Source organism: Protomyctophum bolini, assembly GCF_963924005.1.
Source record: "Protomyctophum bolini genome assembly, chromosome: 11".
Lineage (NCBI taxonomy): Eukaryota > Metazoa > Chordata > Actinopteri > Myctophiformes > Myctophidae > Protomyctophum > Protomyctophum bolini.
Window position 1 is genome coordinate 22,656,678 of NC_137872.1, and position 14,542 is coordinate 22,671,219.

The 14,542-nt window shown below is 41.2% G+C and overlaps 1 protein-coding gene across 2 annotated transcripts; it reads right to left on the bottom strand.

Moving 5' to 3' along the window:
• Positions 1-714: 714 nt before the first annotated feature.
• On the bottom strand, positions 715-14,531 carry tyk2 (tyrosine kinase 2). 2 transcript variants are annotated; one of them, XM_080776178.1, is made up of 24 exons: positions 14,130-14,531; positions 13,036-13,251; positions 11,962-12,082; positions 11,746-11,872; positions 11,405-11,568; positions 10,925-11,303; positions 10,427-10,609; positions 10,021-10,178; positions 9,024-9,141; positions 8,439-8,622; positions 7,963-8,066; positions 7,684-7,854; positions 7,397-7,484; positions 6,876-7,003; positions 5,527-5,662; positions 4,791-4,942; positions 4,488-4,638; positions 4,302-4,393; positions 3,889-4,084; positions 3,362-3,480; positions 3,060-3,232; positions 1,908-2,025; positions 1,628-1,738; positions 715-1,265 (listed from the first exon to the last, which is right to left on the bottom strand). In XM_080776178.1, the coding sequence occupies exons 2-24, from the start codon at positions 13,229-13,231 to the stop codon at positions 1,119-1,121; spliced, it is 3,516 nt and encodes a 1,171-aa protein (XP_080632304.1). In that variant the 5' UTR covers positions 13,232-13,251; positions 14,130-14,531; the 3' UTR covers positions 715-1,118. The 2 variants fall into 2 exon arrangements, with proteins under 2 accessions (XP_080632304.1, XP_080632305.1); XM_080776179.1 differs by lacking the exons at positions 11,962-12,082; positions 14,130-14,531 and having other exon boundaries at positions 13,036-13,152.
• Between the last annotated feature and the right edge of the window lie 11 nt (positions 14,532-14,542).

The following is a 14,542-nucleotide window of genomic DNA, read 5'->3' on the forward strand; positions in this document are numbered from 1 at the left end:
GCCTACCGGTATTTGAACCAATTGATTGGTCAGAAGAACTACCTGTAGTAATATACATATTTCATTGGGCGACTCCTCTATGTACCACCAGAGGGGGGCTCAAGTACCACATGTGGTACTAGTACCAGTGGTTAGGAACCTCTGCTCCAAGTAGCATGTGACATGTCAAACTAGGGGGTTTTCATGATTCTGAATCCATTCCAACTTCCAAGTATTAGGTTTGCACAAAAAACACTCCTTATTGGGCTAAAAACAGCCATAGCCAACTTTCCCAAAATGTGCTGACCTCATCACATTTGTGCTGATCTCATCATCACATTTGTCATGACGGCTATGGATATTTTTAGGCCAAGGAGTGCTTTTTGTGCAAAACTAATGCTTGGAATGGATTCAGAATTCAGCGCTGAAGGCAGACCAGGCCGAAACATGTACGTTGTCTGCTCATCAGAGGTAAATCAATCATGTGAAAAGTATTTCTTCATTTTATCATGTTAATTCATACATAAAAACAAATAACACAAAAATAAATTATCAACCAATGTCTTTGTTATATCACGTGCAATTTTGGCCCATGGAAGCATGTGAAAAAAACAAAACAATGGCAGCTACCTATAGCCTAAACACAGTTTGATACAGTATATAGGCCTACTGTAAGGTACCATACATACAGTAGCCTACAGTATAGTACAGACACAGACACACACACGCCTCAAGCATGTAACAAATGTGCAAAAAAGATTTATTGACGACAATATTATTCCATTGTATAAAAAGAAATTGTAACCTATATTTATAACTATAATTAAAAAGAAATTGCAGTGTGCTATGTGTTTTTTATACTTTCTCTGATATATGCAAATTATATAGGCCTATACGGTGTTTAATAATGTCAGAAGTATGCGTTCATCCACATGAACTCTACGCTATAGAATAGATGGCTGAACGGCTGCAGGCAGAGGGCATTGTAGGTTAGACATAATCTTATTAATACCAATTAATTGGGGGCCGAATTGCAATATCCTCACGGCCAACCAGTGGGCTCCGGCCCACAGGTTTGGAATCAGATCTTGTGGCAATATCAAAGGGGAGTACATGAGAGAGGCTAATATTGGTCCTCCTCATGATTGAACATGGGCCATGGAGACGTTTAAGTTCGGCTGGAAATCATATGTTTGGCGAATTGCTTTAATGCTGTCCATGAGAGAGCTGAAAGTTGGCCGTTCTGCATGATCCGTGTCCCAACACTGTCGCATCAGCATGTGCACCTTATGGAAAGAAGTATGGAATCATCAGCCTCATTCAAAATACAATGATGTATATTAAACACTTGAACTCTCTACACTCTGTACCCGTTTTTTTTTTCATTTAGGCCTACACCATATCTCTTTGCTGAAAATAGCCAATCTCCTTTCTGTTGGGGGAATGGAGCGCCCAGCATTACATTAGACAACTGACACTGGGTGAAAGAAATTGGTTACAAAAATCGTGGGATTAAAAACAAACCAAAAAGCCTATCAACAAGCTCGGGATCCAGTGCGAGCTTGTAGATGTGATATGTTCTGTGAATGTTCCCCCCAGAAAAGGGTTGCTACTGTAGGTTTCAAGTGGTTACTAGTGTGGGATTTACCTCATGTGGGCAATCTCTGGGACAGGGCAATCTCTTGTGTCCCTCCAGTAGTTTTATCAGTGTCATCACAGTCATCTGACCCTGAACGTTCCCCATCATTTCAAAGAACCTCTACAATAACAAAGCATATAAGAGTATGTTTCAACATTGAGGCAAGAGACTGCACATTTTCATGTTTGAACTTACAGTAAGTAAGACAACAGTGAAATCATCAGTACGAAAACACACACAAGTGTTAAAATAATATTGAGGATTTTACAGTGAAGAATCCATCACGTACTGTTGGAGGACTCTGGCGAGACTCACAGCGAGTCAGGATCTCATACAGTGTGACACCAAAAGACCAGATGTCAGAGGAGAAGGAAAACTTGCTGTCTTTCAGACACTCAATGGCGTACCTGTAAACAGTGATGGAAGTAAGAACTCACATTTTGTACTTATGTAACAGTATCAATACGCTATTGTAGACCTAGTCTGTAACACTTGCTATGCATCCCACGTTTATAACACATTATGAACACACTTATAAGATATTATAATCTTCTCTTAAACATGTATAATTATAATTATAAGCACTGATAAATAATCATTATACTTTATAAGCTTAATCATAACACATTATAAACTTTATTATAATAACTTATAATATCAAGTATTATAATACTTCATAACTTGCTATGTATTCCATGTTTATAACGCATTATAAAAAATCTTATAAGACAATATAATGTTCTCATAAACATTTATAATTATATAAGTACTTATAAATAATGATAACCTTTATCATAACACATTATAAAGCTTATTATACTGACTTATTAATGTCAAGTATTATAATACCTAAAACACTTTATGTTTGAAATAGACTCTTGTGCCCTGAAGACGATTACAAAATCAATATCAACATCTGAATACTGTCCAATACTTCGATACGGAGGGGGGTGGAATTAGGCAGTTACTGCCCCAGTCAAAAATAAATAAATAAATGAGTGAAATAGACACTTGTGCTGGTGTAATTTGGGGCCCTCATCGGTAACACTTGCTATGCATCCCAAATAAGCTTTATAATGTGTTATGATAAAGTTTATGATTATTTCTTATAATCATGAACTTTTTATAATAATTTAACATTTGTAATAATTTATTATAAACTTTTGAGAAAATGATATTGTCTTATAATATTTTTATAATGCGTTATAAACATGGAATACATAGCAAGTTATGAAAAGCCCAAAATTGTAGTGGAGCAAAAGCACAATATTTGCCTCTGAGATGTAGTGGAGTCAAATGATTGAAAATTGGAAATACTACTTAGTTACTATCCATCACTGCCTGTGAAAGTTACAGGCTTGTATGATTTACAGTGTAAAGCATACAAATACAGTATATAGTACAAGCGGTTGATAAACCACACAATGTTGCGTGAACCAACCAAAAAACAGGGCTGTCTCCGTCCTCGCGGACACGGTAGTAGATATCTCCTTCAGGAATGTACTTTGTCAGTCCAAAGTCCCCAATCTTGACCAAAGTGTCATTCTCTACCAGGACATTGCGGGCAGCCAAGTCTCGATGGATGTATCGCTTGGTGTGGAGGTAGTCCATCCCCTTTTTGAAAAGAAAAAACAAAATAGAGGAGAAGAGAGACATAGCAGGAAGAGTATTTTAAAATAGCAATTCATCCAAAAAAATATTGTATATCTCCAAACTCAAAGTTGGTACGGTAACTTAGCTTACCTGACAGATCTGCTGGGCAAAGTCGAGGCACTGGGACATGCGTAGTTTACGTTTGGGAAGGTACTCTCTGAGACTCCCAAGTGGCAAATATTCCATTATAAGCTGCACCACCTGTCCTCCTGCCAACAGAGAAACCATTTCTATCCGTGTCATACATGTGCTGTGAGTCCAGTGGGGATTTACATTTATAGCTCTGGTTCCTATTTCTCAATATTTTGTGTTGTTTGTTGTTTGAGTGATAATAAAAAGATATGTTATTTTCTTGAAATTGTGATGTACCGTATGTCTCAAAAATGCCTATCTCATAAAACTCTGAATTCTGAGATATACTGTAAATAACAGTTACTAGGAAAATAATGAACAGGGCCACAACATGGTCCTATTACTAATACTTCCGATGCGAATCAACTGAATATTGCAACCATAAAGGCACACGTATGCAGCATGACTTTCACACCGCAGGTTACCGTGAGTGTATAGCAAAAATGATCATAGTGAGATTAACAAGCTGAGTTTCTAAGACTCACCTATCTCAGTACAACAGCCCTTGTACTTCACAATGTTGGTGTTGTTGAGTGACTTGAGGATCTCAATCTCTTTCATCCAGCCCTCATGGAGTTCGCTGCCACCTCCATCTTGCTTCAAAGCCTTCACTGCCACTAGTTCTCCTGTGCCATCATTGGCTGGGTCATACAGATACAGTGTCACTTTTCCAAAGTGACCCTGCAGACATGATTAAGAAGATTATTTTCCAAAATGAAACACATTGCAAAATGTTGCAAACCAAGAAAGTGAACAGATATAGGGTAGTTAACTGTTATGAGGACGTGTAAGCACCTGGATTCAAACCCAGGTCTGCCACATGGCAAAACCATGCATCTACTTTGCAACCAACAGAATTGTGTTGACGAAAAAATGAGACCAAAAATTTACAATTCACCTCTCCTAAGTCCCGCATCTTTTTCATGTAGCGTTTGTGGAACACACTATGATTCGCATCCTGTTGTAACTCACTGGTAGGGATGTCAGGACCTGAGCACAGTTGTGAAACATTTGATTATTGACTGCAGTGACATGACTCGAAAGGAAACCAGCTGCACATTGCAGTTGATAAGAAAGGACCTACGTGTGTTCATGATGTCTATGAGCTCTCTGAGCAGAGCACGGAAGGAGGGCCTCTCCACGGGGTCATAGCTTAAACACATGTTGATGAAGCTGGCCAGCTCCTGAGAAGGGGGCACGGGTAAGCGCCCCCTTTGCCGATAGAATTGCTCTTTCTGTTGGCGGGAGGGGAGGGGAGGGAGTTCAGAGGTCAGATAGAGCATCTCGAGGCCCAAAAGAGACATTTTGCGTCTTCTCAGGACAGCAGCATCAAGGCTGCTGCTGTGAAACCAGGCATATGATAGACTGCCAGAGGCATTAACCCTACCTCAGACAATAAGTCACCACTCATGGGTAGATCACCATTGTTGCAGATTTCTAGCAGTGTGACACCAAAGCTCCACTGGTCGGCAGCATTTCGAATCCGTGCGTCATTTGGAATGCACTCAGGAGCTATCCATGGGATCCTGTCCAGACGCTCTGTAATGAAGACCATAACAAAACAAAACAAAAACACAATCACAAAAAACACAATTAGCTATGTGATCTCAAGAACAAACGATGTACAGAGGAAATCCATGTTGTTGCTGAAATGTATGGTCATTGTCAAATGTCAAATCAAGGCTGACATTGTGGAATGTGTCACAATGTGGAAACTATAAGGAAACAGGCTGATGCAATTATTCGGTTTCCCCCATTACAAGCAAGTGTTGACAGAGAAGGTGAGTGGAAATGAGTGGAAAAGGTGAGTGGTGAGTCTGAAAAAAGCTCAAGCCATTTAAACTTTTTTGGTGAAAATGCATTGTAGCCTGTCACTTTGTCACAGGCTCACAGCTAATGTGAACACAGTACAATGTGGACTACTACTGCATTTAACATCCTCTATGGTACATTGTGATATGATGAACAGACAAGGGGAAACAAACCAAAGGAAGTAGTATGTATGAAGCTTCCTGTGACTCAATCTGATTTAAATAAGACAGCAGTCACTCTAGATGAACTAGTTGCACTAGTTTCTACTGAGGTGAATTTGTCTCTGACAGTAAAGTACATACTGTACGTACCTTCCCGTGAAAGGACGTTCAGGTTAATGCCTGGATCACTCAGCTTAATGAAGGGAGAGGTGCCAGGCTCCAGACCGCGCCGTGCCACTAGAATGTTCTTGCCACACACGTTCCCATGAACTAGCTGCTTGTTCTCCTGTATTGATCAAATACAGATCATAGAAATTATATATTAGTATATAGTATACAGAGAATTGTTAAGACAAAGGACTAAAACCAACTAATAATAAAAAATAAACTGGTATATTAGCTAGAAATGCATGCAATATTAAACTTTGAGAATGAGTCTACAGTTAAGAGAGTTATGATAAAAGTTAAGACAAAAGCAATTGGAGGTCAGTACATGCGTACATGCATATAACACATCCATACAGTATGGTGGCATATTCAAAGTTTACTGCAGGTACCTTTTGTGTTTATTTGTGCATCATATACCTTTAGGAACCAGATACTGTTTCATGGACATCACATTTCATCACATTTCTATGTTTATTGCGACAGTAGGTCGCATTTACTATGAAAACCTGCATCTCCCGATGTCAGTTAGTTAGTCTCCCCACGCCAGTCCATATATGGTCACGCCTCGTGTCATCACACCTCCATATATGGCCACACCTCGTGACATCATGCCTCGTGACACGTCACGCCACCATATATGGCCATGATCTCCATATATGAAGATCACTAGTCACGACACTGACCTCATCATCTAGATCTGCATATATGGACACGGCCAGCAACTCTACATCTGACCTCAAACCCTTAAATCTCCATATATGAAGCTAACTTGTTCTGACATTCCAAATGTTGATCCGACCCCACCTGTCCATTCTGTTCTGACATTCCATATGTTGACCTGACCTCATCAAACCCTCTACACTCAAGACATGCTCCATATATGGCCAGTACAGAAATCATTCCATATTATATATCTGACCCCCATGATAAAGTGCCATCGTTCGCCCAGCAGTCTGCCGTCTGCCATCACCCAGGCGGATGCGTGCACGCGACCTAGGTCGCTTTTCGCCCTCAGGGTGTCTTACTGGTAGTACACTAAAGAATGATATCTGCAAATAGTGTTCAACTGCCACAAAGATGGAGGGACCAGATGTTCACACTGATCATGCACTAAACTGCACAGGATAGCCTAGGGTTCATGTGTTTTTGCAGGTGTCTCCTTTTGAGCATTACTTAATATACATACCGGTACTTAAAGAAAGGATAAAACACAAGCAAGAATGTAACGTTTGAACCTCAAATAAGGGAGGGGGGGGGGTGGACAGAGTAGAGTAGATTACAGATATAATGTATGCTTAATATGAAGAACACGTGTTATGAGGTGAACTCACAAGGTAACTGAGGGCGCTGGCAAGTTGTTTTGCGACGATGAATTTCCATTGAGGAGTCACAGATGCCCTTTCTTTGCGAAGGAAAACATCCAGAGGACCAAACTCCACGTACTCCTCTACTATTATGTCTGTGAAGAAGCAAGGGGGAAATAAAGCAGGCACAACTTGTCAGGGCCAACCACCTAGACAAGAGGTATATGTGAATGTAGAGCTGGGTGAAAATAGCTGATCTACAAGCTCACAACGCTTCGTGATGTAGAGAGAGAGAGAGAGAGAGAGAGAGAGAGAGAGAGAGAGAACCCTGCTTATTTGATTAAACTACATTATCAAGATTAAGGTTAATTGCCTTGGTTTCAAATATTGGTCAGCCCTATGAGAATGTAGAAGTGAGATCTAAAATAGGAAAGCTGGATAGTAAAAACTGATCCTGTGCGTGATGGGGAAGTGTTTGAGAAGAGGAACGAAGTCACACACAGTGGGACAGAGAAGCGCATAAAGCTCAACAGTGTTAATGCTCTTACTTTCAGATCCTTTCACCGACACACCGTGCACAAACACCAGGTGACTGTGGGATACCTGACTCATGAGACTGGCTGTCTCAAAAAATGCCTTGACAAAGAAACAGGAAGGATTATCAAGAGAGCAACCAACAAATACATGAAACACTGACAAAGTTATTAGACGCTAAGCAAAGGATGACAGTAAGAAAGTAATAGCCAGCACTCCGAAGTCTTTCTGGTACTTTAAATTCATAGACGCGTGGGTAGTGTAAGCAAAGGATCATATTGCATTACCAATGGTTACTTACTAAGTCTATGTCTTTGTGGCTCAGGTCTAGGATTTTGAGAACAACTCGGATCCCTTTGCGGTCGATGAGATTGTTGTTGTACTCATCCTCTTGTTCGTTCTCGCCTCCGCCCCACACCAGCAGACGTCCAGAATAAATGTTGGTTCTGGTACCACGACCCAAATGTTGCTCCTACTCGTGAAAAAGAACATCACAGAGTCAGAGGGAAGTATCAAAACCAGAAGGGTGCAACTAGAGGAGGTCCTACAGTAACAATGCCCACAGGTGGTTTCTTTTTACCTGTTTGAACTCCCCATCTTTGATCTGATGGAATCGCAGCTGGTCTAAGTTCAGTGCAACACAGTGGTTTCCCCTTTGCCTCATCACTAGCAGGTTGGATAGTTCTATGCAACGAGGAAAACAAACACAGTACACAGCGGTACATGTACATACATTTCTTGAGTTCTTTTCTCACAATTTTGTATCTCACATTTCTGAGACATAAACTAACAAAACCCTCAAAATTCTTAATTTTATCCAGTGCTGCGAATGGGCTTCCCTAGCATTTCAGGCCAAAACAAAGACAGATTACATAATATTGAAGTTTACAATACACACACACACACACACACACACACACACACACACACACACACACACACACACACACACACACACACACACACACACACACACACTCACACTCACACTCACACACACACACACACACACACACACACACACACACACACAAAAACACAAACACGCACACTAACCTGCTGGTCTAGGTAGAAGGCATTTCTTCACAGTGAAGCAGTCTGTACCCGATTTGAGTACAAATGTTTTGAGGCTGTCTGCCAGCTCCTTTACACTGGAGAATTCCCTGTCCCAGCCTTCCAGGCAAAACTTTGAGTCTTTCTGCTGAATTCGGAACTGCTTGTGTGTAGGTGCTAGTCCATTCTGAATGGTAGTAGGGTCCAAGCACGCACGCACGCACGCACGTACGCAAACACGCAAACACACACACACACACACACACACACACACACACACACACACACACACACACACACACACACACACACACACACACACACACACACACACACACACACACACACACACACACACACACACACACACACACACACACACACACACACACACACTCACGGAATAGAGGCCAAATCAAATACCCCAATATTTTTTCCCTCTGTATTGATATAGAACTTTATATTATGGAGATGACAGTGCTTTCATATCCCAGATGATACTATCTAGTCTCATATTACAATATCGAAAAAACATCAATATAGTATATAGCTCTTTGCTAAAGTAAAGTGCTTTATTTGTTCTCTCACCTGGCTTTTATTCAGCACAGCCAGTATGATTCGATGGTAGTTCACAACACTCCAGCGTAACAGGAAGGCTCCATCATCCGGATTCTCTTTCTTTAGCCTCATCAGCACAAAATCATCACTGGAGAGAGTATTAATATGTGTCTTTATTCTTGTGTGAAGAGAGGTCAATATAAATTAGTACTAGAACTAAAGGACTAAATTAAACAGAAAACAAGTATTACGGCCAGCCGTATTTTAGGCATGTGTATATTTTGTATTATTATTTGGGAGTTTGCATGTTTGTTTGTACTTTGTATTATTTGTTGTTTTCTGTTTCTGAAGGAGAGGTGGAGAACTGGAGGTGTTGAATGGCTGTCAGCTGCCTGTGGCAAATGGATAGTCAAGTCCATTGATCACTGGCGTCTGCCAGCTGCCCATGGAGAATTGGTTCCTTGACCGACTCTGATGAGCATTGGCTTGGAGAACACTCACCATAGATAGACTATAAAGCTGACTCAAAAAATGTACTATGGCGAGAGGACTGTCAGATAATCCCTTCCCCTGTCCTCTCACCCAAACCTTTTGATTCGATTTGGCCTTTAGAATTATTTTTATTTAGATCTGTTGTTTATGTTCCATTGTATTATCGGAACATTTTTGTGTAAACATTTACATTCTGTGGGAATATATATATTCAATTTTAAATTCCACTGTCATTGTCAATTTTATGTTACTTCCCCTAACCCTAGACCCTGCCCAGGCTCTGGGCAGGGGCCTCTTGCATGGCATATTTAATTACTTCAAATTACTTAAAAAATAAACAGGAATAGTGGAAATAAACAGGAATAGTGGAAATAGCCGATCTACAAGTGCACAACGCTTCACATTGCGCTTGTAGATCTGCTATTTCAAATACTTTTTGAAAATCAATATGGAAACAATTATGACGCTTATGCAAAATAATTGCAATTATCTCAAATAATTGCGATGATGTATTAATTGTGATAGGCCAACTCACAGCATAGGTCCATGCAGGCCATTTGCAGCACTCATCACTACCCTGGGAGATGCCACTTCATGACACAGATAGTGGTGGGCATCCGCAGTCAGTCGGAAGTATCCATCTAAGAGGGAGATGAAGGAACGAGCCTGCAGGCTGGAGCTCATCTTAGCCTCCTACATCCACATACATCATAAAACACACGTACACTGAATTACCAATTACCATCTGCACTACCTCCTACATATACCATACATGTGACAGTGAATGACATTAAGGAACTACACGCACATATAGGAATTGAAATTGGAGAATATTGCACACTGCACTTTCAGACCCTAATAGAGACCTATTATTCTTACATTCGTCGTTTAAAAAATTAAAACGTTACTGCTTTTAGAGAATGAAAGTCAAGTGCTCTTACCACAGAGTGGTTATCCTGTGTGGTAATGTACACAGTGGCTCCCTTAATGGATATGTGGGATATCTCAGGGAAGTCACAGAAGGAGGTCCATTCCGACGAGTCGGCATCCTCTTTGTTGGGCTGTTGCTTTGATTTCTTCATGCTGCCAGTATAATCGGTCCTGAAGTAATTGTTAGCCTGGGCCTAAAGGGTGACAATCAAAGGCAAAATGAAAACCCATACTCTGTCTGCAAAATCAGTAAAACCATAAATGAAAAAAGGGGCTCACAACTCTCTTTTAATGCTCCAAGCTGTATTCATAACAGCAAATAACGACAGTAGAAGCAACAAACGTTTTAAGCAATGAATGTCGTTCATTGCTTAAAAGTGAAATGCAAGCGCTTTTTTCATTCCTAGAGGGTGACAGACCACACCCAAACAACAATAATAAACTTTACATGATCAAAACACCAAGCAGAGCAGAATGATGGCATGGCACATTCCAAAGTTTTACCATACCTTCTGTCCAGACAATATCCGCCACTGGATTCCATCAGTGCCAGAAACCATTATTTCATGTGTGGCCGGGGAAGCAAAGTTGTCTTCTGAAACACCGTGGGCATGGGTGGTACTGAGATAAGACCCGCTACCCTCCCCGTCTTCCCTCAACTCCAGATCGCACACAGGGAAGACTTCTGTGCCAAATGCGAGTGACAGGTGCTCCAGGGTGGAGATGTACTTGTAGATGACCTCCTGGACACCCAGCCTCCCCACATCCACCGTGTGCTGCTGGAAGGTCCGCACAAAGTCATTGAAGACTCGCCGGATCCTGATCTTGGTCAAGAAGTTCTTCTTGGCAATGTGTTTGGCAAAGGATCTTGGAATACAGTGCAAGAAGCTGTGAAAAAGAGAATATGTGCATATAATCTGGTTAAAGCGTTGACACCATAGTTGGATGGACCTGATAGCACACTGATTTTGTCTTATCCAATGCATTACTTTGTTTTCTTGGCAGCTTCTTGTATGCTGCAGTCTATACGCATCGCCTGGTGCGCGAGGTGCAGCACTGCCATTCCCAAACTCTCGTTCTTGAAGCGATGTAGCTCTGCCTCAGTTTGAGACTCATCCATCGCCACGACATCGTTCACAAAATCTGAATTAGCCTGTTGAGGAGAATCGTAACCATTTCACTATCACTGTATACAGTACTTATTTCCGTTTATCTGTACAAGGAATTTGTACAGATGTACAATGTTAAAAAATGTGCTATATACAGTAGATTGTTATTATGATTAAATACCTGTAAACATCCTTTATAATTACTATATTATAAAACACACCTGAGAGTACAGGTATTCTAGGGACGTCATTTCCAAGAGAGGGGAACCTCTGTGCTCTGAACTAGAACGCAGAGCGTAACGGGAGACTGTTGGCTCATTGATCCCATGCCAGTTCCGGAAGTAAAACCTAAAAGAAAACAGTTGAAATATGAAGCTACCATACAGTATGTGAATGTATTCAGGATATTACCCCTACCTCCCTTTTAACCTACTAACCTCATGCGATAGTGCAGTTCAAGGCCGGAGTTCTCTGGGACAAATACGTGGTTGGGGCTATACCAGCAGCCCAGTTTTGGACCATAGAGTGCAAACAATGGATGGCATAGTGGAGTTACCTCTGGAGTGGAAACAGGCACGGTACACCCACTTGAGAACATTGTCTGTATAACTTGTTAAAATATCAAAACAATCCTCAAACCAAAGTCCTTGATGTTACGGGTCCATTCTTTTGTACACTCTCGGAGTAAATTAACTCTCAGGATTCTAGTGTGTATTTCAACCCATTAAAAACGGGAAAGCATCTGTGTGTCACTTTAAAATAAAGCCCTAACCACACCAAAGGGTCAAGACGGTTTTAGCGTTGTCCCTGCAGTGTGATGTCTTGTTGTACGTTGACCCTAGTGATTCAACGCATGGAATTCAATGGCCCAAACCACACCAAAGGGTCGAGACTTGAGACGGTTTTAGCGTTAACTGCGTTTGGACCCAAGGAGTTGCATGGTGACCCTTTTTGTGGTTAGGGCGTAAGATTGTAGCATTGGCTATTCAAAACGATCATATGTACAAGCTCACGGTGACGGCGCATCATTTTGTACCGTGCTGCGAGCTGATACATCTGCTATTCGTGAACCTTTTTAAGGCATGCACGATTAATCGGTAGCATAATCGGAATCGGCCATATCAGTATCGGAATGGTCTAAAAATAAGATGGAAAAACATGGACTTGGAAAGAGGCTTTTTATTGATTGACTGAATATACTTTATTAACAGGCTTTGGGCCACACCCCTAGTGCCTAGGCTTGGTTGTCCCCTGTATAATATCGGAATCGGTCAGAATCGGTATCGGCAGATATGATCGTGCAAATAATCGTAGATCGGATTTTGGTCATAATTTCATACTCGTGCACCCCTACTTTTTTTCTTTTTTTTTTAAATCTTGAAAGTGTTTTTGAATTACGAAAAAGTTTGCCTACTGATTTAGAAGGCATTTGTACATCGGCCTCAGGTCTTGATGGGTTAATAAAAAACTACTGTATATTAAATAGCATTAACTGGTGTCTTTTCTATTACCAACAGCCTCTGCAGCGCAGATACACAGGTCCTCAGCGGTGACCTGTCCTTCTGTGTGAGACAGGTAGCGTTCCCCTTCCTTCTTGGTCCAGAACAGGTAGACATGGATGCCAGGACTGTGAGGAGATTCACAAGGACCAGGATGAGCTCCTCCTTCCCTGGTGGTGGCGCTCTTGGAGATCCGAGGGCCAGACATTGTGTCGAGCTGTTCAATCACTGAACAGACAGCAAGTTTGTACGATTTGTGTTAGGAATCTGCAATCAGGAACTTATTTGAATGAATAAATTGTTATTTTCTATTTTCTGGTTCTCAAAGTGGGGTCAAGTTCCAGGCCTACCCAGTGGTCCAGGGAGTCCCCAGCAAAATCAGTTAATAGCATCACCATCAGCTATGCTTAAATACCGGTAACTAAATAACTCAATATCTTTTAAACATTTTAACAACACAAATCTTGTATGGGGGTTCTTGTGGGTGAGAAACACTGTTAATACAAGCCCAGCAGTCAGGTGCCCCCTCCCTCTCTCTACTCTTCCTGGTGTCCGGTAGGTAGGATAGATAGATTAACAAATTGTATTGCATGATGAAGCTCATAATGCAAAATCTCGACTGATAAAGTGAGAATGAAGAACGGACCGGTCTCTACGGGAGACGTTGGTTCAAATTCAGGATAGGACGTAAAAGTGCTACCATAATAAACACATTTATCCACACAAAGTTGAAGTACAGAGTAATATCAAAATCTGAATATCTACACAGCTGATAATTTATTTAGGCAGTCAATCATGTCGTATAATGGAATGGGGGGGGGGGGGGGGGCAGTACATATTGAGCGATTAATCCAATATATTTGTAAAGGCCTTCCGGGGTTGCAACCTGTTTGTTTACAGAATAGCAAACAAAGCAGCGTCAACGTACCAATAGTCCACTCACTGTAATGTTGATAGACTACTGCGTCAGCGAATGGCCGCCCACCCGCGTGTAGTGGGTCTTTAGTTATATATTAATTGTGTCGATCGAATTGTCAAGTCAGCCACATTAATTCTGAACTTGACAAGACATTAGTAAGTACGGTAATCAGGTCCAAGAATCTTACCATATGGAGATGAGTCTCAGATCTTCTATTGTCTTGCAGAAGCAAACAGTATTATGAACACCTCTGTCGCTTCATGTTCTGAATGATGACTGTATTTCACCCCCGCCTACTCACATGAGACGTGAAAATGAAAATGAAAATTGAATTCTCATGAAAGCCTAGTCGTGACGAAAACAGTCGCTTCTCGAAACCAGCCCTCGTAAAAGAGCCACTCCCATACAACCTCACAACACTGAATACTTGTCGTCTGACAAGAGTCGAACAGAAAGATGGCCTTTACCAATTTAAATAATTAATATGCCCGCGGCCATCCAACGCTACAGTATACTGTAGTTTGGACCTCTCCTTGGTAGAATGGAAGGTAAACAGAGGCACAGAAACATATCTTATTCTGATCAATTTTAGAACACCGG